Genomic DNA, 23,589 nt, shown 5'->3' on the forward strand with positions numbered 1-23,589 from the left:
CAGAGGCACCCCACTATGCGTGTGGGGTTCGCTCTTTCTCTACACTGGAAGGCTGGCATTGTTGTCAATAGACAAAGTGTGGAGAGAGCTGGGCGTGTGGCCTGCTGTCTAAACGGAAGGCAGAGGAGCCTGCTGTTAAAGTAGATCTGCATTTTGGTTGCTTGTATTTGGCAACATAATTTTTGAAAGACTTGCTAATGCAGGTGGGGTTACTTAAAAACACATCTGTGGAAAAAACTTCAGCCATAAGGAATGAAGTTCTGTCCTTTGCAGGGGAATGGATACAACTGGAGTTAGTCATTGAGTGGATTAAGTCAGCCCCAGAAAGACTGTTGCATGTTTTTCTCATTTGTGGGCCCTGGACTTTGTAGATACATAAAATAACATGTACGGGTGACGTGAAGATAGAAGTAAGCGGTTTAGGTTGACGAAGAGGCCGATGGTACATGGAGATGGGGAGGGGGCTTGTAGAGGAGTGCAGCAGGAATATGTCCAAAGTACACTGTGCACATGTGTATGAATGCCCTTATGTACCTGTATAATAAGAAGTAGTGAAAAGAAAGAAACGCATTTGTCTCATTTGCATGCAGTTTTACTTTTGTCTTTAATAAATGGTAAAATTATATGTGTGTCAAATAATTTTTTAAAATAAGCTTCCTTATGGTTTACTATCAGAAAAAAAAAAAAAAAAAAGGACACCTTAATTGGATGTATCTGTTTAATGGATCAGAAAAATTAGGAGTAACTTGGGAGTGCCTGCGGGGCTGTGGTTTGCACAGTTCCCCTGTAACCTGTTTGCTACAGGACTTGCTAGGACATGATGGAGGTCTGGGGCTGTAGCCTAGCTGGACTCGGGGGCTTCTGAGAACCTGGAGTTGAGGGCTTGGATGCAAACCCCTGCCTGGGGACAGTTGGCACTGGGACTAATTGCCTTTTGAAAGTGAACGGCTCATAGTTTAAAGTTATTTTCTGAAAAGCTTAAAGTGGAAACTGTGATTTTTAAAAGCCATCACCAGGACCCCAACCCTGAAACAAATAACTCATCTAAGCAGGGTCTGAGCCACAAGCTGCTTTCATGCCTGTCCGGAGTTTAAGTCTTCACGAACTTTGCTGAGCTTTTTTGTTTTATCTCTTAAAAAAAATTATTCTATTGTTTGTTTATTATTTACTGTGTGTGTACATGTGTATATGTCTGTGTGTACATGTATGTCACTGTGCGGTAAAGGGGGTGGAACTCAGGCTGTCTGTCTTACCACCTGAGTCCTCTCGGCAGCCTGGTTGTGTTTTTAAGAAGTTCATTTATGAAGGTACATCATAGAGCTCTTCTCTTAGAGCTGAGCCTTGTGGCTTCAAATTCTTAACATGCCTGAACACCTCGGCAGGGCCTCATCACAGTGCTTGCTCACATGGAAGTTTTGTTAGGCTCATGGGGAGTTCACTAACTGGGCTCACTCTATTCCAGAGGCCCAGAACCCCAGAAGTGTATGTAAAGTCACAGTGAGATCCATCCAGGACCCTATCAGGAATTTTTTTTTCTTTCCGTTTCTTTTTCTTCCTTCATTTGAGGTAGAGTTTTACTATGTAACCCTAGCTGGCCTGGAACTTGTTGCATAAAAACCAACATGGCTGCTGTGAAGAGACACCATGACCACAGCAACTCTTGTAAGGAAAACATTTAATTGGGGTGGCTCGCTTACAGTTTCAGAGGTTCAGTCCACTAATGTCCTGGTGGGGAGCATGGCAACATGCAGGCAGACATGGTGCTGGCTACATCTTGATCAGAAGGCAACAGGAAGTGGACTCAGTGTCACACTGAGGGAAGCTTGAGCAAAAGAGACCTCAAAGCCCACCCCCACAGTGACATATTTCCTCCAACAAGGCCATATCTACTCCAACAAAGCCACGCCTCCTCATAATGCCTCTCCTTTTGGGGGCCTTTTCTTTCAAACCACCACAGCTGCTGGTTTACAGAGATCAGCCTGCCTCTGCCTCTCCGGTGCAGGGATTAAATGCATACACCACCACACTAGACCTAACATGGCTTTTGTCACAGCCTGCCAGACTGGATCCAGCTTTTCCTAAACTGTTGTGGTTACAGAGAGTTCACAGGGTACGTAGTGAGGAATGCTTCTGGGTCAAGAGGACATCATGTGCCAGGCCCTGGAACCAGGAGTTGTGTCTGACTGCTGGGTGGAGGAGGCCTGTGTACAGTGTGGAGAGGGTTAGGGCTGGGTGTGGAGCCTAAGAAAAGAGGGAGGGAGGAGGGCTTTGTTGTTTGCCTTCCTAGCAGCAGTCATGGCAGTCACAGATTGGTTGATTATACCACTGATACTCCAGTAGGCCTCTGGTGGGCCCACCAGGTGGTCAAGGAACACTCTTTACAAGATAGGGAGTGGAGTCCGTCTAGAGGATGGTAGATGGAGTTGGAGATGGGGAACATATGATGCCGGAGGTGAAGCAGATGTAAAGTCCAGTTACACCTTCCTGTAGCTGGACGTGGGAAGGCCAGGGCATCTGAGATGCCCCTCTGAGATTTCCGTGCTGAGCTAATAGGAAAGGATGTACCTTGGGCGTTGGGGGGATTGTCAGTCACAATGTCAAACATTCCTCTCCTTAAATCATTTGAAAGGATTTTGTTCTAAACACCCTATCTCAAAGATCTCTTAACGTTTGAATAGAAGAAGGGATGTGCTTACGCACACTAGACTTGGATGTTACGGGTCTCAGCAAAATGCATGACTTCAACCCACAACAATGTTCTGGAGGAGAATCTAGAGTCTGAAAAGTATGCTCCTGAACTGCATGGATGAAGGTGAAGGAGGTGGGCACAGAACTCCTCAGGCTGTACCCAGCAGCTTCCTGCCCATCGTGGCAGAGTCGGCCACAGCACACTTACTTTTTAAATGTCTGTGACTGAATACCTGAGTCCCATACAGCTCACAGATGAGGTAAGAGCAGCATTTACAAGCAGGTCACTGTAGGACAGCAGGAGCCAGAGAGCACACAGAAAGCAGAGGCCTGGGCACAAGGTTGTCTTGGGACTACTGATGGGAAGAGGAACCACAGGGATGATGGATGCTTACAGAGTGGAAGGGGGAAATTAAGCAAGGTTGCTGATGGAGAGCTGTGTGCTGAGGGAAACAAATTCTCCATCAGCAAGACAGTTCAGCATTCTGGTTGAGGGCATTCATCCTCCTGCACTTGAAGACCCGTTTTCCTTGCCGTGCTTTGCTGTTGGGGGACCTGCAGGCAGAGCGAACCTGCAAACTCTACTGTGTCCTCCCTGTGCTACCCCTCCACAGATCATTGAAGATGAATCATTTCAATCAGAAGATGCCCCATATCACCCTCAAACCAATTTAGTGAGCTCAGAAAGGACACTGACAGCTACATGTTCCAAGCTGCCAGGAGATATCTAGAAATTTGATCTCTGGAACCCAGGTAAAGGTAGGAGAAAACTTACTCTTCCCACAAAGTTGTCCTCAGACCTGTCCACATGTGTACACACACACACACACACACACACACACACACACACACACACACGCACACACACACATCCATAGTGGAAAGGTTGTGAATGGCAATGGCCATGAAGCTTAAGCACATCCCTCAGGGCAGGTGGGCAGATGGGCAGGAAGCACCAGATTTTAGCATTATTTTTCCCATTAAGAGGTATTCATTCGTAAGCACAGAGGGTAGAAATTCTTTTGGTTTTTCGAGACAGGGTTTCTCTGTGTAGCTTTGCATCTTTCCTAGAACTCACTCTGTAGCCCAGGCTGGCCTCAAACTCACAGAGATCCACCTGGCTCTGCCTCCCTGAGTCCTGGGATTAATGGTGTGCGCCACCACCGCCTGGCTAGAAATTCTTTTAGTACAGCCAAATATTGCTGAAAAACATGAGGTCTAGTTTTAGGATGGTGTTTTTCACCTCTCATTCAGCTGCTATTAAGTAGCTGTTCAGCATTTCACAATGAGATGCTGGTGTGTCTGGGGCTGGTCATAGTGTGTACTCAGGGTCATGCTAGGAGATGGGGCTTGAACCTGTCCTGTCATAATTCTGATTTTAAAAAGTAGAATGTATTTAAAATATCTCCTCTATAAAGAGCGGAGACATTAAATCCTTTAGGTGAGTGGTGTGAGCCTACATTCCTGGAGAAGTGTTTGTTAACTGAAAATTCACAAGTCTAGGGCACACCCACTCTCAAGTGCATGGAGAGCAGAAAAGCAAGGTTAACTGCCCTTGTACTCAGTGACTTTTGATGTTGTGATACCAGTAATATCAGAAGTCTTCTATAACATGTAAAGATACTGAAATTAATAAAAAAAAAAAACAGGCTGTGAAGAGAAAGTAGCAATAAAATCATCTCAAGTATACATGCATTCAGTTCAGCTCTGTGGGGTATTTGCAGGCTCTTGCCGGTAGAAACAAGTACCAAATACTAAAATACAAAGCAAAACCCACAGTGAGGTGCAGGCTGTGTGGTCTTCATACCTGAAAAGTAACTGTATGTGGTTTGATGCGCTGTCAGGGTTCTTCATCTGTGAGCAAAGGAGTTTTGGTTCTCAGACCAAACAGAAGATGCTTACTGTTTTTAATTTGTTGACCAAATCATTCTTAATATTAAAATTGAAAAATAAATGAAAACACGTGGCACATTTTTTAATGGGAAAAAAACCCCGACATTGTTGTAGAAGTTCTGTTATTGGAGATTGCAGTAATGAACTTTATAAGCCGCAATCCTTAAATATGGTTTTTTTGTTCATAGCTAGTTCCTTCTGCTTAAGGTAAGCATCACTGAGTGGGCTGAGCCTCCTAAGTTACTGTGGAAGGCGATTCTAAGGCAGGCTTCCCAGAGAAAGATTTAAACTTGGGTTTTGAACTGTGAAAATGGCTTAGTGAGTAAGAGTACTTACTGTATAAGCATGAGGACCTCAGTTTAGACCCTTGGCACCTGAGCTAGGTGTGGCCATTTACTTCCCTGTAACCCCAGCCTCCACACACGTACATACATGTTCACTTGCATATACTTGCGTGCGCACACTCACATACTGCCCCAAATCCCAAAGCAACAACAACAACAACAAACAAAAAAAATCTTACATCTTATTTTTATTGTTCTATGGTTGTGTGATGAATTATGACTTTTAAACATTAGTATTACATTTATTTAGTGTGTGCACATGTGCACTTGTATGTGTGTGCCTGTATGCCATAGCATGCTTATGGAAGTCAGAGCATAACTTTGGGTTGGTTCTATTCTTCTACCATGCGGGCCTGGGGAAACTTAGGTTGTCAGGTTTGGTGGTAAGCTTGGCCGCAAGCCCCTTTACACCCCGAGCCATCTCACTGGCCTCATGCGTTACGGTTTTGATGTATAACACCAACCTGAACTAGATTGTCTTTTCAAGCATTAGGTTTTGCTATTCTGGTAGATTTTATGTTAAAATTGAGAGTTTGGAGTGATGGAAAAAGTAAGCAAACACTGAAAGAAAGACAAACCATGAAACTCCTTGCTGGCTTTTTAAATGACTCTCCCTGTAGTCTAATGCTGAGCTGGAGTTGGAAGCTTTTTATTTCATGTTTTTACCCTGATTGAAGGCTCTTTGCACCCCAGAGGGCTGTGCCAATTCAGAAGGCCAGTGCTGTAACCTGGGGAAGAGGAGAAAAGGTGCTGTCGGGACAGGAGAGTCTGGAAGGGGCTAAGTCTGCCGGGACCTTCCCCAGCAGGAGTCTGCTCACGGCTAAGCCCGATTCCCAGCCATTGCGTTTTTCCTTCTGCTGTGTACAAGATGACAGGCTTTAGACGGTTTCTAGTTTCTGAGCGCTTGCTTGCCATGTAAGGGAGTTTCCTCTGGCCTGACTCTAATCGCACCCCCCCCCCTCTCCATCCCCTCCCACACACACCCCACGCCCCACCTCCACTCCCACAACTTCCCTCTAGCCCACAGCCTTTAGTTCCTTCACCTAATATCTCAGGGCCTCTTCTCCAGAAGGGAACCTTGGCTGCTACCATGGTAGCCAGATGGGAACTGTGAGGCAAGCCATGATCTTGCCCCCAAATCACTATCTGGGGAGCCTTTGGGTGACTGCCTGTGCATTCTGGGGATACTCAAGTATCAAGCCTGCCTAACAGAGAGATTGACACCCGGTCTGTGCTGTCGCCGGGTGAATCCCTGAGCTCTGTGGGGTACAGGCGATACTCAGGATGAACGTTCATGGAGCTTCCTGTCTGAAAAGGCTGCTCACTTGGGATCTGTGTCCTTTATGGTATGCTCCTTGGTCTCATTTCTATTGGTTTTTATGATCTAGCATCCAGGGTTTAGAAAAAACAAAAACAAAAACTGGTGTTCTTCATCATGAAGGGCTGCTGTAAGGGTTTTTCTGGGGTATGAATCCTGGGGGCAGCGGAACACTCATAGTTACTCTCTCTGAGGTTCACACTCAAAGATGTTTTTAAGTAATCATTCTGTTTATGGCCTTCCCAGAACTTTCTAGAATCCACCTCCATCCCTGCTTCATGCCAACTTCATGGGGGAAGTTTGAGACATTCATTATTTGCTGGGAAGTGTTTTTTTCCGAACCATGAGGGTGGGCACCAGATGGCCTGATCATTAGCAAGTGGGTGGGGAGCAGTGACTCCATGGCCATTGGCACAATTTCCCCGCTCCTGGCCCCCTGCTCCTGGCCCCCTGCTCCTGGCCCCTGGCTCCTGGCCCGGTGGAGGAGAGTGAGAACTGAGAGCCAGGAAGATACTTTGAAGTGCTTTTTAGTTTGTGAAGCCCGGGGCCGTGGTCTTTTTTTTTTGGTTAGAGTTTTTGGTAGAACTATTTATTATGATGTTAAAAACAAGAATCACAGTGTCAACTGAATTGTACTGAATCTGTAATGAGGAGGGCAGAGAACACACACACTCCAGTTCTCTCTGGTCTGTCTCCTGAGGCACGTGCAAATGTTAAAGGTTGGTCTATTCACACTTAGACTGAGGCACGTGCAGATGATAAAGGTAGGTCTATCCACACTTAGACTGCTCAGCAGTGATAAGCAGATGGAGGGGCTGGAAAAGAAGCAAATGCTGCTGTAGCCGCACACCAGTGAATGCACGTATAAATGCCATTTCCATATCATACATGTACACACATGCACAAACACATCTGTGTGCTGTGATCTTCCTAGCAGACTGAAGGGCATTGTTTTTGAGCATTGTCTCTCTTCCCCCAGAAAGTTTGCTAAAACACACACTTCTGCACTGTCCCGAAGTTCCCATTTTGTGCTCTTGGGTGTGACCCAGAATTCCTTTCTGAAAGTCCCCAGAGGCCGCCTCTGCCACCACTTCTGCCGCCGCCACCACTGCTGATGACTGAGGACTCCGCGGGACCCTTGTAAAGGGACAGTCTTCTCTGTGGCTCCTTACATAAGCATTCTTTTGGGAGAAATAAAGCCCAGTCATGTGCCTGCATATCCTTGAACTTGCGGCTCATCCTTGAAAGGGCATTTGGTTCCTCTTGGAATATCCCTCAGCCATAGCGTGTCTCTGAGTTGAAGCATAGAAGTCCGCCGCCATCTGTCCTTCTCTTTCCTCTGCAAGATGACAGTGTCTGAAGCTATTCCAGTGTCCCCGTGAGGTGTGGACATGTAGACTAAATTGTCAGCCTGGCCTCCTCCCCTTGATCATGACCGTTTTAGCTCTTTTCCTGTGCTGCGATCATCAGACAGAAAAACCTACAAGTGTACAAGGATAAATGCCTGTCTTTCCCGTTGGGTATCCTCCAACGTTCAGCTTGGCTTCCAAGGTCCCATTTCTGCAACATGAAGTGTGTTGCAAGGTATGCGGAGTGAGCTTTTCATCTCAGCTGCCCTTTCCCCGTTCCAGGGTTTTACTTTGGTTCATTGAGGTTTCAGTTTGTTAGTTAAGAGCCCTGCCACCCCTTTGGTTTCAGAGGGGACCCTCTGACCCTCTTAGCATCAGCCTGAGATTGGCAGTCCTTGGCTGCTTATGTACAACTTGTGAAATCTCCTTCTGAATTTGTACCAGCTTTGTCTAGCAGAAATGCACTGTGACTAAGATGCTGTCACATTATAAAACAAGAACCAGCTCAGATAGCATCTATCCAACTCTACTTGTCTAGTACTTAGATTTCAGCATATGGTCACCACAGCCATCGAAGCCCTGGCCGAGTGCTCAGAGCCAGCCCTCCATCCCTAGGACCAGAGGATTGGTGGCCCCAACTCCAGACTGGGGAGCATGCCTTTCGTAGCTTTCTCTTTACCCTGCTTAGACTTCATCTTCACTGACCAACCCTTTGGCCATCATCCGTTGCTTTCTAGCTTCCGAGTGATCTTGCATGTTGTCCTTTGAAATGGAGTTTGATGAGTTCGAGATAGTGTGTGTCTGGTTTCCCAAGTTGAGCATGTTTTCTTGACTGGAAGTAGTAATGTGCAGCACATCTTCCAGAAGATGCCATGTGCCTGACACTTGCTTCAGGTCGGAGTTTCTTCCCCGCATTTGACGTCATGCTAAAGCCTGACTAACCAGGTTGCATTTCTTGACAACAGCTGGTCCGTTTGGCTCCCTCCCTTCCACCGATCTTCCACCTGTGGCCCACCCCCTCTTTTGACTTTCCCCATGTCCCACTGGATGCACTGTGAAGTAAAATCTCACTTAAATGAAAACATCTATGTCAGTACCAAAGTGGGCTGGCCAGGGCAAGAGCAGGGCCCACAGTAAAATCCAGAGGAGAAAGTGAATAAGGGGAGGGTGAGGTTTGGAGGCTGGAATGAAGCTGTGCTACTCTCTGAGCAGAAAGGCAAGCAAGCTTGGTTTACTCTTCACCTGGAAAACTTGACAGTAGCAAGAAGGACCACATCCCTTTGCTGGCTCCTCAGCTAAACAGTGACGTTAGTGACCCAGATACATTTTGTGAAGTCTTCTTTTGAACCACGAACTGGAACTGATTCTGTAGGTCACTGGTATCTATTGATTCTGCTCAAGGTAATTAGAGACAGTGAACACTTCAGGTCAGAGGGCATTCTAGGAGAATCGACCTCTTATTATTCTGGCTTTGAGTTATCCCATGATTCCTATTCTATCCCAGGACTGACAGCAGAGTACTGCAGACTGGGTGGCTTAAACAGATGTGCACAGCTGTGGGTGGAGGCTGGAACCCTAAATCAGGGAGCCCCCTCCCTCACCTCACCTGACCTCTTCCCTCCTGGTAGACTTATCTCCCTGTTTCCCTTCTTACAGGGACACCAGTTGTGTCAGGCTGGGACCTACCTTTTAACTTGATCTCCTGTGGAAAGACCTCATCTTCATACACAACCATACCCGGAGGAACTGGGGTTAGGATTTATATGTATGAATTCTGAGAAAACACAGTTCAACCCTCAGCAAAATCCCTGCTGAAGTAGGAGGAAGGAATTTCAATTTTCTAAGACGACCTGTTAAAGATGTGTGTTTCTCTTTATTACTCAGTGACATTCACATGTGTAAATTTAGGTGTTTACAGTGTGTGTGTGTGTGTGATTATACGAGTGCCTCTGTGCTACTGTGTATGTGTGGAAGTTAGGGGACAACTTTTGGGGGTCACTTCTCTCCCTCCACCATGTGGGTCCCATTGAACAAACTCTGGTTTGTCGGGCTTGGTGGCAAGTGACTTTATCCTTGAGCCATATCATTTATATAAATTTACTATAAATTTATATAAATTGACTTTTCAGCTCAAGCCAGAGATGAGCTTCCTGAGAAGGGTGAGGCAAGTGTCTGCACATTGTCACTGCCTCGCTGCCCGAAGGCCTTTGGCCCGACACTGTCTTGTCTCTGAGCTTGTGACTTGGTGTGTGAGTGGTTCCAATCTTCCCATACTTGCTCTGAGCTCAGCTTCTTCGGGGTTCAGAGCCCTTCTTGGGCTTGACCAGCCCAAAGTTAGTTCTTTGGTGCTCTCCTATGTGCTGCGGCCTACATATGTGCCCCTCCCCGGGGAAAATGAGAGTCGGTTTTACTACTTTAATCTAAGCAGAACTCTGCTTATGTACTTGTTTGGAAGCACCAGCCCGCAGTCTGTGCACAGGATGGTCCTCCTTCCCAATTCCCCTATTGAGATGACTTTGTGCTTCGAGGCAGCCAGTTAAATTCATGGAGATAACTCTGTCCCTCAGTTGTGTTTCAGCCCATGTCCTTGATGGTGAAGGCTAAATGTTTCTGTGCTCACAGCAGGCGTGACACCTTGAAGCTATACAGATCTACCTGTGTGTGTGTTAAACCGAGACTTTCTGGAAGTAGAAGGTTCAGTGGGCTTGGCTAAGGGTGGAATGTGTAGGGCATTCATTCCTGTAATTTTTTTTTTTAATCTACCCACACTGGTTAAACAGATTTCTTGTGTGTAATGTTCACTCAGAAAAAAATATTCTTACATGAGAGAGTTCACCCAGAAATGGTGGCCTATGTGATGTCATTTTTAAACATCTTTTCATCTTGAAGTCATTTGTTTAAAGGAGAGCAGCTGTGCATTTCCTACCATTAAAATACATTTCCTATCTCTTCGCAGGGATCTTCGGTTCAACAGAATCAGAGAGATCCAGCCCGGGGCATTCAGGAGGCTGAGGAACTTGAACACATTGTAAGTTACAACATTTAGTTGGTAGCCAGTGAGAGAAAAAAGGAAGGCAGTTGTACTATATACCTGTAGGTAGATGTCAAATGCTGTGCCATCCTCTCATTGCCACAGTTAGAGGGGATGAGTGACAGAAGCCAGGACAGTGGAGAAATACCTGCCCTTTGCGTGTAGACCAGCACACCCAGACTTCCTGTAGGACTAGCTCCCACTTCATACTTCCCTTTGCTGCCTGGATTGGCCTCAGTGGATACCTACCTTCACTTCCCCCTTGTATGGCTGAGGAGGACAATGATCTCCTGAGCTCAGGCTGGCTGTAAACAGGGCTTGGGAGCCACTGAGTTATGCCACAGAGCTTTGATCTCCCAGGGCAACAAGGAGCCACCACAGACTCCAGGCTCTTTGAAGTACCTTGAATACAGCGAGAAGCTGCTCCTAGGGGTGTGGGAATAAGGAACCACACAAGCCCTGAAGGGCAGAGTGGGAGGTGGCTCTGCTCCTCATCCTGTGGAAGATTGAGTGGCAAACCTCAGAGATATACATCCTATACAGACTGGCCCTTAGTCGTGTCAGAACAAGACTCTGAAAGGTGATGGGCTAAAGATGCATATTCCTGTGTCACGGAGGGAAGATTTACGTCTTTAATGTGTATGACAGTGGCAGAGAGAGATAATCTGGTGACCACAGTAATTCAAGCTGGTCCCTGAGCTGGAATTTAATGGCTGCTGGCAGTAAGGTCTGTATTTCATTATTTTCTGACCCTTCCAAGGCTACAGAAACAGTTTTCCTTAGTAAAATTTGGAAGCATTTTTGTTTGTGATGATTACATGTCTGTTGGCATTTTCTTCCATAGGCTTCTCAACAATAACCAGATCAAGAAGATTCCCAATGGTGCATTTGAGGACCTGGAGAACTTAAAATACCTGTAAGTTATGGGGCAGCTTTCTACCCCACAAACATGGGCTGCCTGCCTTTAGAGTATTTAAATGTAGAACCAAGGTGTGTCCTGTGTGTGAGTCACTATAAAAACCCCATCCCAGATGGTTTTATTTTTAGGTGAGTGAAATTCCAAAACATGCCATCGTCTGTATAAAGTGATAGGTGATGCGGGCTGAGTGACATTCACGTATGTACTGCCTTTGGCAGCTGTGGTCTGGACACTCTGACTTTCCAGGGGGGCGGGGCAGTGTACACAGCTTGCTTGGGCAGGCACAGCCTCCTGGGGTATATATACAGAGAGAGAAATGCATTTTGTAGATATGAGGGTTCAGCTGCTTTTCCAGCTGTAAGCGGGTTATGACCATGAATTACTAATTTCTTTGGAGTGTCACTAATTCCTGGTAATGTTTTCATCTTCCTGATTTTGCTTCATCTTATTTTTATCTGGTTAAGTGTTTTTATATTTGAATATTCACGTTTATCATTTGAATCATCTCCTGCTTGTTGAAGTCAGCTCTGAAGTTTAGAAAACCATCACTCTTAAAAAAAAAAAAGTTAAAAAGCCAGGAGTGGTGTTTGTGAGTGTAGCACTTGAGAAGTTGAGGCAAAAGGACCACCTGGGTTTAGGATAGCCTGGGGTCACATAGGAATATCCTGTCTTGTACTGACTTAGTGCCCTGCCCAGGCACTTACTGAAAATGGGAAGGATTGAGGAGAACATGGGGTTTCTAGGGGTTGTGTCCAAAATGTGAAGGATTCTTTTAGGGCTTAGATGAATTCCCAAAGTGAGCCATTTTGTCAGTTATTTTTGTCGGGGAAATTGATACCATATTACATGTAAGCACCTTTAATTTGAGCTGATTTTTAAAACCAGATAGGTTTTTTTTCAGTGTTGATGTGTACTGGAAATCTGCTTTGATTTCAGATGTCAGTGGACCTCCCTACAGTTCTGTTTTCTGAAATATATGTTTCTCAGTGCAAGTGTTGTGTGCAAACCCTTTCCCAGCTTCTTTGGCGTAGGACGCTGACTCTTGGTGGCGATTCTTAAAGCCAGGATGACAGGCTTCAAGAATCACCTTTGTCGATTGACCGCCTTGCCGTTGCGGTCCAAGGTCCACCGGAGAGCCGTAATTTCCTGGAAAGCGGATGGCATCAGCTGATGCCAGCATCGCTGTGTGTGCATCTGTATTTTTAACCATTTTGTGTTTCATTTTATTTCTCCTTCTGAGAATGCACTCAGTCTCAGGCAGTCTGGGGTACCGTTTCCCACGATGTCTTTTAAATCATACTCGCTGGCCTTACCCTTTGCTTCCCTTCCAAGCGGTCATGCTCTGGCTTCTCCTCTCCTGCCCACAGCTGAGAGTAGGGTCTGGACAGTAGGTCTCCTTAGAGACAGGTCACACCAGGAGACAGGCGGCTAGGACTGGAGCCTAATGTCTCCTGCAGCTTTGTGCAGGTCCTGATGCCTTCCTCCTCCACTTCCCTGGGATCTCATTGGGAGAGTACTTTGATAATCACTATAATAATAGTATTTTAAGTGTTTAATATGTCTAGGGACTAGAGAAATGACTCAGCTGTTAAGAGCACTGACTGGCCTTCTAGAGGACCAGGGTTCAATTCCCAGGACCCTCATGGCAATTCACAACTGCCTATAACTCCAGTTCCAGGGGATCCAACACCCTCATAAAATACATACATACATACATGCATACATACATACATACATATTTAAAAAGGAAACAGAATATCTCTAAAATGTATTGATTATTTCAGCTTTGTGGCTATTTGGTTAAAACATGTTTTTTGTTTGTTTTTCTTTTTAACTGTGGGTAGTCCTTATTTTCTGGACCCTTGTTGCTTCTATTTAGGCACTGGCCACCTGCTTCATTTAATTATTTCCCAGGGATGAGATGGGTGTTTGAGATAGAGTTCACGGTACAAGGATCAAACATGTGAAATAAGAAATTACAATTAATTATTAGAACATCAACTGTTGTTTTATTCTTAAGGAAATACATTGTGTCCCAGTGTCTTCAATTTTATTTTTAAAGCTTTTGTTTTGTGGTACCGGGTATGGAAATCCAGAGATTTACCCCTCTACCTCTGAGCTGCACCCCCAACCCCACACCCGTGTCTTTATAAACACATATTCATATATATTAGTTGTATTTACTTATTTCCCACACCCTTCAGGACTCCATCTCTCTGCATTAGTAGAGGGCAACATTCTTTGGTATTTTGCTTTAAGAAGTAGACACAGGAGTCAGTGGTAACTTAGGCCTAAGATGTTGACATGTACCAGGCATTTCCTAAAAATCTTGTTAATAATAATTATTTAACTCAGTGATTCTGTCCATTTAAGAAACTGGGGTGCAGAAAGATTGAGTCTTTACTGTAGGTACATGGTTTCAAAGAGGATCGACTTCTGACGTGGGTTTGGTGTAGGTGCTGGGCTGTTGGTGGGGACAGGCAGGTCCTCCTGGATGGTTCGTGTTAAAGTTCATGGTTCTTTGGGGGGCACTTTAGTGATTTCCACAGAGAGAAGAGGTTGAGACCCTTTGACAAGGTGCAGTCCCCTGAAGTGGGGTCTTGCATAGACGACAATGAATGCTGATCCGATCCTAGACATGTTATACCCCAAGAATTAAGGCAGAAAATGCTGTTTTGTTTTTATTTTATTTCCTTTTTTTCTTACACATCTTTTTGTTTGTTAGTTGCTATTCATGTTTTTTCAATTTTAATTTTCTTATGTTTATCAATGCTAGCACACAAAGGGCTAGGTTTTATTATGGCATCTTCATATTTATCTGTCATTATGCTTTCTCATTTGTTCTCAGACCCCATTTCCCTCAGTGTGGCTCCTCTCCAGCTGGTTCCCTACTTCCCTCAACCCTGACTTCTGCTTTATTACCTGTATTCATTACCCTCTCTACTTCCTGCCTCCCTTAAGGTGTCATTCATTCTCTGCTCTCATGATATTCTTTCTAGTTTCATCACACACACACACACACACACACACACACACACACACACACGCACATGCACACGCACACGCACACACACACGCATACACTTGATGTGTGTTTGTGGAAACAGGTAATAATACTAGATGCTGAGCCATCATCTTGAAATGTAAATTTCACCTGACAGGGAAACATGGGAGACGTTTGCCTTTGACTTGACCTCTGCCTGTGTCACCAATGAAGACAAGCCACCCAGGGGACAGGGAAGCCATCTTATAGTACCCTCCAGAGCCACCAGGGTGGCTGCTGAGGACTGGGTGATGAGGGGCAGTGCAGGCCTGGCATGTCCCCATGTTGAGAAGTCACACTGAGGTAGGCCCAGCACACATGCTAGGTGGCTCCTTCGGGACCTGTGGCACTTCACAGCAGCGGCCCTCATCCATGCTGAGTCAGAGGATCAGGGCTTCAGATATGATCACTCTTCATGCAGCACCAAGGCAGACAAGGGAAGCTATGGAAGAATAGTTGTACCATGTTCCCACAGACCGTTGGAGGACACTGAGTGAGGAACATCATGCAATGTTCCCTTGTCGTGAAATACGATTATTTGTTTTAATTTCGACCATTTAAGAAAACGTAAGGTCCTTTCTTGGACTGTATGCCATTCCAAAACAGACCCTGTAGTACACATGGCTCTTGGAAAGGATTGCATCTGCTGTATAAGAATGGGGCTCTGGGTGGGAAAGAAATTCAAGACACCTTCAACCCCTGTTTTTCCAGAGCTGTGCTGGTATTTCTGTTTAGCATAAAGTGCTGGTTTTGATCTTACAGTCAATGCCCTTTACATGTGTAGGGAAATCATTTTATCTTCCCCAGGCTTTGAAGCAGATGTCAGGACATCAGTAGACACAGTAGGAGGATCTGTGGACCACTTGCTTTTGAACCTTGAAGTCTCAGAGACGCGACTGTTGAGAGTGGCCTGGTACCTACAGTGTAATGTCTTGGATGTACCCCCATGCAGGCATTGATTTTAAACTGTTCTCCGTGTGTTGACTCAGAACTTCCCACCTGGAGTTGAGCGCTCATGTGTATGCTAATACTCCTCCGTGTTTCTTGTTTCAGCTATTTGTACAAGAATGAGATCCAGTCAATTGACAGGCAAGCATTTAAGGGACTTGCCTCTCTAGAGCAACTGTAAGTGTCCTCCATGCCATCTGCCTTATTGCCTCCCGCAGGGAGAGATGACTGATTGCATGATGCATGTCTGTACTTCCTGGGGTGCAGGGAGGATGTGCATGACGAGGAGAAGCAGCCGTGGGCGTTTTTCACCCACCTCTCCCACCTTGCTCCCCTGCGCCCACCCGAGAGCAGACATTGCTGTGTTTCTTCTATGCATCAGACCCTGGCCCTGCGTTCACCGTTGCAGGAACAGGAGCGTAACTTGCTTTCCTGTCTAACAGTGAGAAGTTTGGTGTTCACACGGTGGTGGAGACACAGACATGCAAACAAGCACAAGCCAGATGGGCTGTTGTGGTAGGAGTGTCCAGCATGGGACAGGATCTGTGTTCACAGCCACGTGCGGTTCCAGTCACGGTGTCATTGTTTTGGAGAACACAGCCTTACCCCCTTGTAGTTCTAGTTAGTGGGTGTTGAGTGTGCCAAAAGTGCCATATGAGCTTGGACTTTGTTATAAAATCAGTCCTTGTGGGCTTTTTGTTTTTTGTTTGTTTGTTTCTTTTCTTTTTTTTTTTTCCAGGCATAAAATTCAAGTAAAGTTACGAAGGATTTTCTGGTTTATGTGTCTGGCTAGTGACCTTTCACTCAGTAAGCTGAGGCAATCCTTGTGGGATTTCAGGCTATGTTGGGTTTGCAATTTCGTGGATGGAAAGCAGCTGTTAGATGTACTGCAGGAGTAGCCTTGCACTCCAGTCCCGTGTCTGTTGCTGTGTTTCACCGGAGGATTGGCACAGCTGGGTCAGGGCAGCCGCAGCCCGCATGGTGCACCTGTATCCACACAGAAGCTTAATTAGTCAGTAGGCGGGTCTGGGAGTCTAGAAAGGGGCGTAAGCGTGTTCAGAAGAGGTTTGTAAGGCCTTGCGCAAATGGCTACAGACAGATGAAACAAGGAATGCAGGTTATTGCAAAAACTCTTGGAAATACCTAGAGACTTTACAGATGTAGACGTTTACGAAGGGACACATTCTGTTTTCACCAAGTCATCATGGTGCTAACCTGGCAGTGAGTCCAGGGAAGGAGCCCAGCTGGGGGGAATAAAGAGCAAGAGGACTTGAGTGGCTTCCGTGAAATAGCCAGTAGAGCTTTCTAGTGACAGAGAGCGGCATCCTGAGACAGTGGGGATTTAAAAAAAAAAAAAAAAAAAAAAAAAAAACCAGACTAGTGGAGACAGGTTGCTGCTGCTGGGATATGGCTTTCTTTCTGAGAACTGAATGCTGTAGTGAGACTAGGGGACGATGGACCCCTTGCAGGTGTGATCAGAGGAGCAGGTCAGTGTGTCAAAAAGGACTCAGGCCTCTAGGGCTCTGTCTGACATTTGTGTTTGTGCAGAGTGTGACTGGGAACAGAGTTCCTGCTGGCTCTGCCTCAGACTCTCATAGCTTACCTGCAGAAGATGCAGGTCCTTGCCACTCAACAGGGACATTGGGAACCATGAGGCTGTGAAAGCCTGGATGGGGAGCCCTGGAGCAGCACTGGGATCTGCCTTGCATTTTCAAATAGCACCACAGGGGGCCCTCGTCAACCTTCTCAACACCATACACTGGCCCAGAGCTAGTGGCTGATTCAGCAATGGTGTTCTGAGGAGTCACACTCCCTGACCTCCATTGTCTCAGGCATCCAGAGAAGAAGGGCGATGGTGCCCAGAATCTACCTGGAGTCCCAGCAGTCCAGAGTTTTGCAAACTCTGAAAGCCACTGTCCTTGGTACTTCTTGTGGCAGGATGTCTGAGGCCCACCTGTCAACTTCACTGCAGGCTCAAGGGCTTTGAACACAAACCATGCTCCCTGCCCTTGTGGGAGTCTTGAATATCCTGCTTTTGTTCCCTCTTGTTCTTCCAGCTTAGCTCAGGTTCAGCCAGAGACTCCCCAGCAGCTCCCCAGGGTTGATGGTTCATGTGAGCCACAGAGACTTAGAGACTGAGCATATTGGTCTCAGCTTCCTAGCACACACCAGCTACTCATGGTGGAGGCTGAGGCTTTCTCTTTGGTCCTGTTTCCTCTGGTATCCTTGGATCAGATGCTCTGCTGGAACACTCACTGACCTCGATGGCCTTCCTCTTTCTTTCCTGTCTCGCAAACACATTGTCATATGGGGAGTGAGGAGCACATACCTGCACCTGAGGAAGGTCAGGAAGGCCTTGGTGCCCTGTGCCCAAGGAAGGGCAGGTGGGCTGTGGACTGTGGCCCTCAGAGTTTAGGAGGCTCTGGATTAGTTCTGCCTGGGGAGTTGCCATGGAAAAGCTCGTCTGGGAACCCAGAAAGAACACTAATCTCACAGCTAATGAAAATGGGTTTGGAGAACAAGGCTTTATGTGGAGTTGTGGTGAAGAAGGCTGTGTGTTAGCTCCACTGCTTGATTCTGTCTCTGGCCCTTCATTGAACAGAAGTGTCTATTATCATAGTCACTCGAGGGAAGGTTTTTCTCTAGGCCAATGAAGCCTGGGTAAGAAAGGTGACTGACATTTTATTGAGCTGAAAGAGTCCCACCATCTTTCAAAATGAGCAAACTAGCATTCAGGAGAACAAAATTAGTTATATCCTAAATTGTAAATTGTTTGACCTAAGGAGATGTTCACCACCTCATGTTACCCCCTGCCTGAGTGCCTGGTTCTGTAACTATAGTGTTCTTAGTGTCACATGGAGGCATCCACAGCTTAGTGCAGGGGTCCTGTGTGTGCACATGGACAGGGGTCCTGTCTGCTAGGTTGCTTTTGGGTTTTCCTTGTTATCTATTGCTGGGTATTTCATAGATTAACGTGAAGGGTCTGGACCACTATCATACCACTTGGGTTCATGGGGACCCAGGGCTTGCTAAGTCGTGAGGTGCCACCTGTGGGTCAGCCAACTACAACGTAGCCTGCCTGCTCTCACGTGTGTCCTCTTGTCTCCACACACTGTGCAGAGCATGGGAAGTACCTAGTGACATGTGGATGCTAAGTGTGGAAAAAATTTTGGAGCCAAAAATCTGGGTTGAAAAGGTCGGTAAATCGTTCACATTGTGCTGTTCTTTTAATCCCCTAGGTACCTGCACTTCAATCAGATAGAAACTCTGGACCCAGAATCCTTCCAGCACCTGCCGAAGCTGGAGAGACTGTGAGTCCAGCTCCCTTCTTTAATTTGCAGCCAGGCCCCAGCTCATGCTGCCTGAATGATCAACATCTGATTAACACTTCCCTAATGCTTATGTGTAAAATCCATCTCTTGTCTAAAAATCAGAAGTGGGGCTTGGTATTCTGTGTTTGGTAGTAAAATAGGACAGAAATCCAGTTATTTCTTGAACTGAAGCACGTAGCAGTCAAATTCACTCATGTTAAATAAATACAATCCATAAGATGTGTGACCTCTTGGGCTTATTTTCACGTTTAGGAAGTTTTTGTTTGTTTGTTTTTTAATGCAGTTTTGCTCTGTTTTCTCTTTCCACAGGTTTTTACATAACAACCGTATCACACACTTAGTTCCTGGGACATTCAGCCACTTGGAGTCCATGAAACGACTGTAAGTGTGCATTTGGGTGTCTGCCGCCTCCAGTGTCCATGGGACACCCTCTCTCCAGCTTCAGGAAAGCCTTAAGATGCATCTGTATGCCAGGAAGGCAGGCCTGTTAAATCTGTTTCAGTGTGAAGAGGCAAGCAAATGACTCACATGCGGCAGCAGGCTGATACTTTAATAGGGATCTTGAGACAGTTTTTAAATTATGTTTAAATTCCCCCAATTAAGTTTTAATTGCAAGCCACATATTTTACTGATGAGAATGAAAGCCATTCTGGAAGCATCTTCAGGCATATGCCTCATATTCCTTTTCTTGAAATTATTTTACCTGAATAAGTAGACAGATGTCTACCCAGTTTTTTTTTAAGGCCTCCTGAAATAACCTTTGTATACTTATTATTATAATAGAATTAAGGTATTTTAGTGCTAATGGAGTTATTTAACAGCCTTGATTGTTGTCTTGTGGTCTCAAGAGCACAGTTAAGATGTTACTGGAATGTGTGGTGTCTATAATGGACTCCAGTGCTCATGGGGCTGGCTTCATTTCTGAAGCTGACCAGATCATGAGGCTCTCAGCCTGAATACTATCAGATGCACAGAGGCAAGCCATTCCCACCCAAAGAGTGGCTTAAATGTGGATAGGAACTCGCTGGGGAGCATGACCAGTCAGGGGCTGTTACTTTTTTGTCCATGTCCATGAGACAAAAATTCTTTCTCCAGAGAAGAAATTACCACCAGACAAGGTGAATCCACATTTGGGGTGGGAAAATAGAATGAAAACTCATGTCTTTGGTGTATAAGAGGGGAGAAAGACATTGCTAAGATAAATGTCAGGAGGGCCCAGGCGAGGGATGGGGCAACCCATGGACTAGCCTACAGATGGATTTCCCTATTTACAGCCTCAGAGAGACACACTGCTCTTTTAGAGGAATCCCAGCCCTTCTAACCCAAGACATTCCTTCTTTTGCTGCCTTTACCTTGCTCAAACATGAACATCCTAGATTTGGAGATAAGGGCTAAGTCGATCAGAGTTGGCCTTGACCCTCAATGGCCTCACTCAAATGCCCTTTCCCAAGGAGCAATCAAAATGGTGTGTGGCCTTCTTCCAGCTCACTCAGCTGGCTGGGGTAGACTGGACAGGTATGTCATGCTGAACTGCCCATCCAGGCTCACCCACTGACCCCTTGGTAGTCTTCTGACTGTAGGATCTTGCTATTCAGAAGTGGATTGCAGGCTGGGTGCTCCAGGAAGCGATGGCTGTTATCCAACCCAATGCCCATTTCTTACCTGAGTGTGGGGTGCTGCATCTTGTTGGCCATATTTCTTACCTGAGTGTGGGGTGCTGCATCTTGTTGGCCATATTTCTGCCAGGGGATATAGATGTGTGTGTAGTGGTACCAGATTTGGGTCATTGTCTCCTCTGAGCTAATGCCCTGGACAAATGTGGATTGGGCCTGTGTCTTCCCCCTGGGTACCAGGTTGTGGAGTATGTATCTAGTAGTAGTGTTGCTACCCAGAATTCAATCCCCAACTGGTCATGTTCTCCAGGGAGTTCCTGTTCCCATTTAAGTCACTCTTTGGGTAAGAGTGGCTTGCCTCTTTGTGTCTGATAGGATTCAGGCTGTGCGCCTCATGACCTGTCAGGTGGCACGTGTCCCCACTTGAACCCCAAAGATCTTGCCTTTGTGCAGAACAATTTTCAAAGTGAGGGATCCTGATGGCTCTAGCTACGGAGACAGAGTTTGTCCCCCACAGTGCCGTTACCCTGGTGCTGCCTCATCCATGAGATGCAACCCCGCTCATCATGTCTGTGATGCTCCCATAGGCATGGGGACATTGAGTTGTTCTGGAATGCCACAGAGTGGAGCACTGTTGTGACCTGTCAGTGACTCTCAGGAAAGTCTGTGACTTGTCTAGCCCACACTTGCCGTGTTTTTTGTTGTGTTTAGTTTGAACCTAGGGCCTCCAGCATGCTAGGCAAAAATGTTCTACTACTGGGTTATATCCACAGCCCATTCCTGGGTTTGAAGCTAAGTACTTGGTCGCTGGTTGGCTTTACCTCTCTACTGAGAGCCTTCTCAGGGCTTTAGACTCTCGGGCTTTTCTGTAGATATTTGACCACCACTGCCTCCCTCAGTCCTTCAGATTCTCTCCTGTAAAAACCAATTCCTTACATGATTAATGCCCAGATGTTCAACATCTTTAGCATCCTTGAGGCTCCAGAACCTGGAGGTTGCTCTGTCCAGGATGGGTCAAAGTCTCCTTAACTCCTGCAAATCTTCATGACTTCTTTCCATAGGCGACTGGACTCAAATGCGCTTCACTGTGACTGTGAAATACTGTGGTTGGCAGATCTGCTGAAGACCTATGCCCAATCTGGGAATGCACAGGCAGCAGCCACCTGCGAGTATCCCAGACGCATCCAAGGACGCTCTGTGGCTACCATCACTCCAGAAGAGCTCAACTGTGGTGAGTGGTCCCTGGAGTCCCTGCCGAAGGACCAGTATGACCCTAGGAGTCCAGGCTTATCCTCAGTTGACATTGCAGAGGGGCTGATTTGTCTTCTGTCATGGAAGGCTGAAACTCTGGAAAGGCAGTATGTCATTTTTTGGGGGGGAGGGGGGTGCCGAGATGTGTATTCAGGCCTTACAGTATCACCCTGCCAAGAGGATTCTGATTTGGGTTCCCACCTGTTTGAGCCTCATTATTCTCCATGGTTCATTCCTTGTATGTAGAACGGCCCCGGATCACATCAGAGCCGCAGGATGCAGATGTCACATCAGGGAACACCGTGTACTTCACCTGCAGGGCCGAGGGCAACCCCAAACCTGAGATCATCTGGCTTCGAAACAAGTGAGTTGTGGAGAGTAGAAATGTTCACTGAAGCCCTGGGGGCCACATCAGGAGCCTGTGCACTTCCCCATGCTTGACAGACATCTTCCCCTTCTATGTAGGGAGATATAAAGGAAGAAAACGTTCCATACCTTCCCTCTTCCACATAGCAGCTGCCTGAGTTACTGGAAGAAGAGCTTTCTCTCCAGTGGGACTCATTCCTCCTAGGCCACAGGTCTCTTTCCCCTGGTCAGCCATTGACCTGGCAGCATTTTGGAACTTTCTTGCCCCATCCAGTGGGAGTTAGGGAAGTGCTGTATGTCCATTTCTGTCCATTTGTTCTCTGGCCAGGGCTTCTGGTGTTTGGCAAGATGTTAGTAAGTTTTGGACCTGCGCCATGATGATGGACTTTCTGGGGTTGGAGACAGATGATGTATTTGGCCCATTTCTTCTCTTCTTTAAGGCCTAAGTGTGTGGGCTATGATGAGTCTACTCAGGCCTCCTTTGGCTTCTGGAGTCTTGTTCTGAGTGAAGGAGCTTCTCTTCATTCTACAAACATGGTTGTGACTGCCTTACACCTCACAGCAGTTGTTCATGGATGGCAGAAGGGGTTGTCGGCTTGCCAACACTCTGGCCCAGCTGTGGGAGCATCCCGCCAGCTGGATCTGAGAGCTGGGTGTTGGTTGGGTTTATTGTGGGAGGGAAGTGGACACAGAGAGTCAAGGAGAGGGACACATATGAGTGGGGTTGGGACAAGCAGTGATGACCATGATTCAGGGGCAGAGACCCAGTCTAGAATGAAGTCAAGGTGCCTGGGGATAGTACTCTTGTCTGTGGTGATGTAAAGCATTTTTAAACTTACATTTTGAAGGTGGAATCCTTAGAGGGAAATCCTAAACACAAAACCATCATATAATCACCTCTTAAATCCATTTGTACCAACAGACATCTGCCCAGAGTGATGATTGCATTCATGGTCTGGCTTCCAGTGTGTTCATGCCAAGCTCACTGGCTGTGCCCAGTCTTTCAGAAGCAGAGAAGCCTCCTTGAGAACATCACAAATTGAGTTTAGGAACAGAAGGTTCAGACACTGACTGTTAAGTCATCCTTGTTCCAGCTGAGACTCAGATTCCATAGCAAACAGGAAGCTCTCTTAAGTAAAGCTCTGTTTACAGACGAAACAAATAGAGTGACCACTCAACATTTGGTAGAGTTCAGGGGCACAGTGAAAAGATGATACATCAGAGTCATGAAGAGCTCAGGATTGTGCCAGGTCTTGAGTTGGTCACATTGATCTTGGAGCCAACTGTATGGGGAAAAATGTGAGATACATTCAACCCTTTAAAAACCTCCATGTCATGTGTAGTTCTGGGGCTGATGAGAGTTAAAGTCTAGGACTGACTACAGTGGGATTCTAAAGTGTTAGAAGGTTGTATTAGACAGTAGAGGAGCATCACTATGGCTCAAGACCTTCATACCTTTTATAAATGGAAGACTTAAGTTAAAACTACAAAAAT

General features: G+C 46.3%; 1 protein-coding gene across 2 annotated transcripts in view; it reads left to right on the plus strand.

Moving 5' to 3' along the window:
- Positions 1–23,589, plus strand: part of Pxdn (peroxidasin) — a 77,462-nt gene that overhangs the window by 23,287 nt on the left and 30,586 nt on the right. Inside the window, exons 2-8 of one of the 2 annotated variants that reach the window (XM_059248473.1) lie at positions 10,549–10,620; positions 11,468–11,539; positions 15,639–15,710; positions 18,773–18,844; positions 19,175–19,246; positions 21,540–21,709; positions 21,976–22,093. In XM_059248473.1, coding sequence (XP_059104456.1) covers positions 10,549–10,620; positions 11,468–11,539; positions 15,639–15,710; positions 18,773–18,844; positions 19,175–19,246; positions 21,540–21,709; positions 21,976–22,093 — 648 coding nt within the window. The remainder of the gene's footprint in view (positions 1–10,548; positions 10,621–11,467; positions 11,540–15,638; positions 15,711–18,772; positions 18,845–19,174; positions 19,247–21,539; positions 21,710–21,975; positions 22,094–23,589) is intronic. The other variant, XM_059248474.1, reaches the window with a different exon arrangement.

Source organism: Peromyscus eremicus, chromosome 22 (assembly GCF_949786415.1).
Source record: "Peromyscus eremicus chromosome 22, PerEre_H2_v1, whole genome shotgun sequence".
Taxonomy (NCBI): domain Eukaryota; kingdom Metazoa; phylum Chordata; class Mammalia; order Rodentia; family Cricetidae; genus Peromyscus; species Peromyscus eremicus.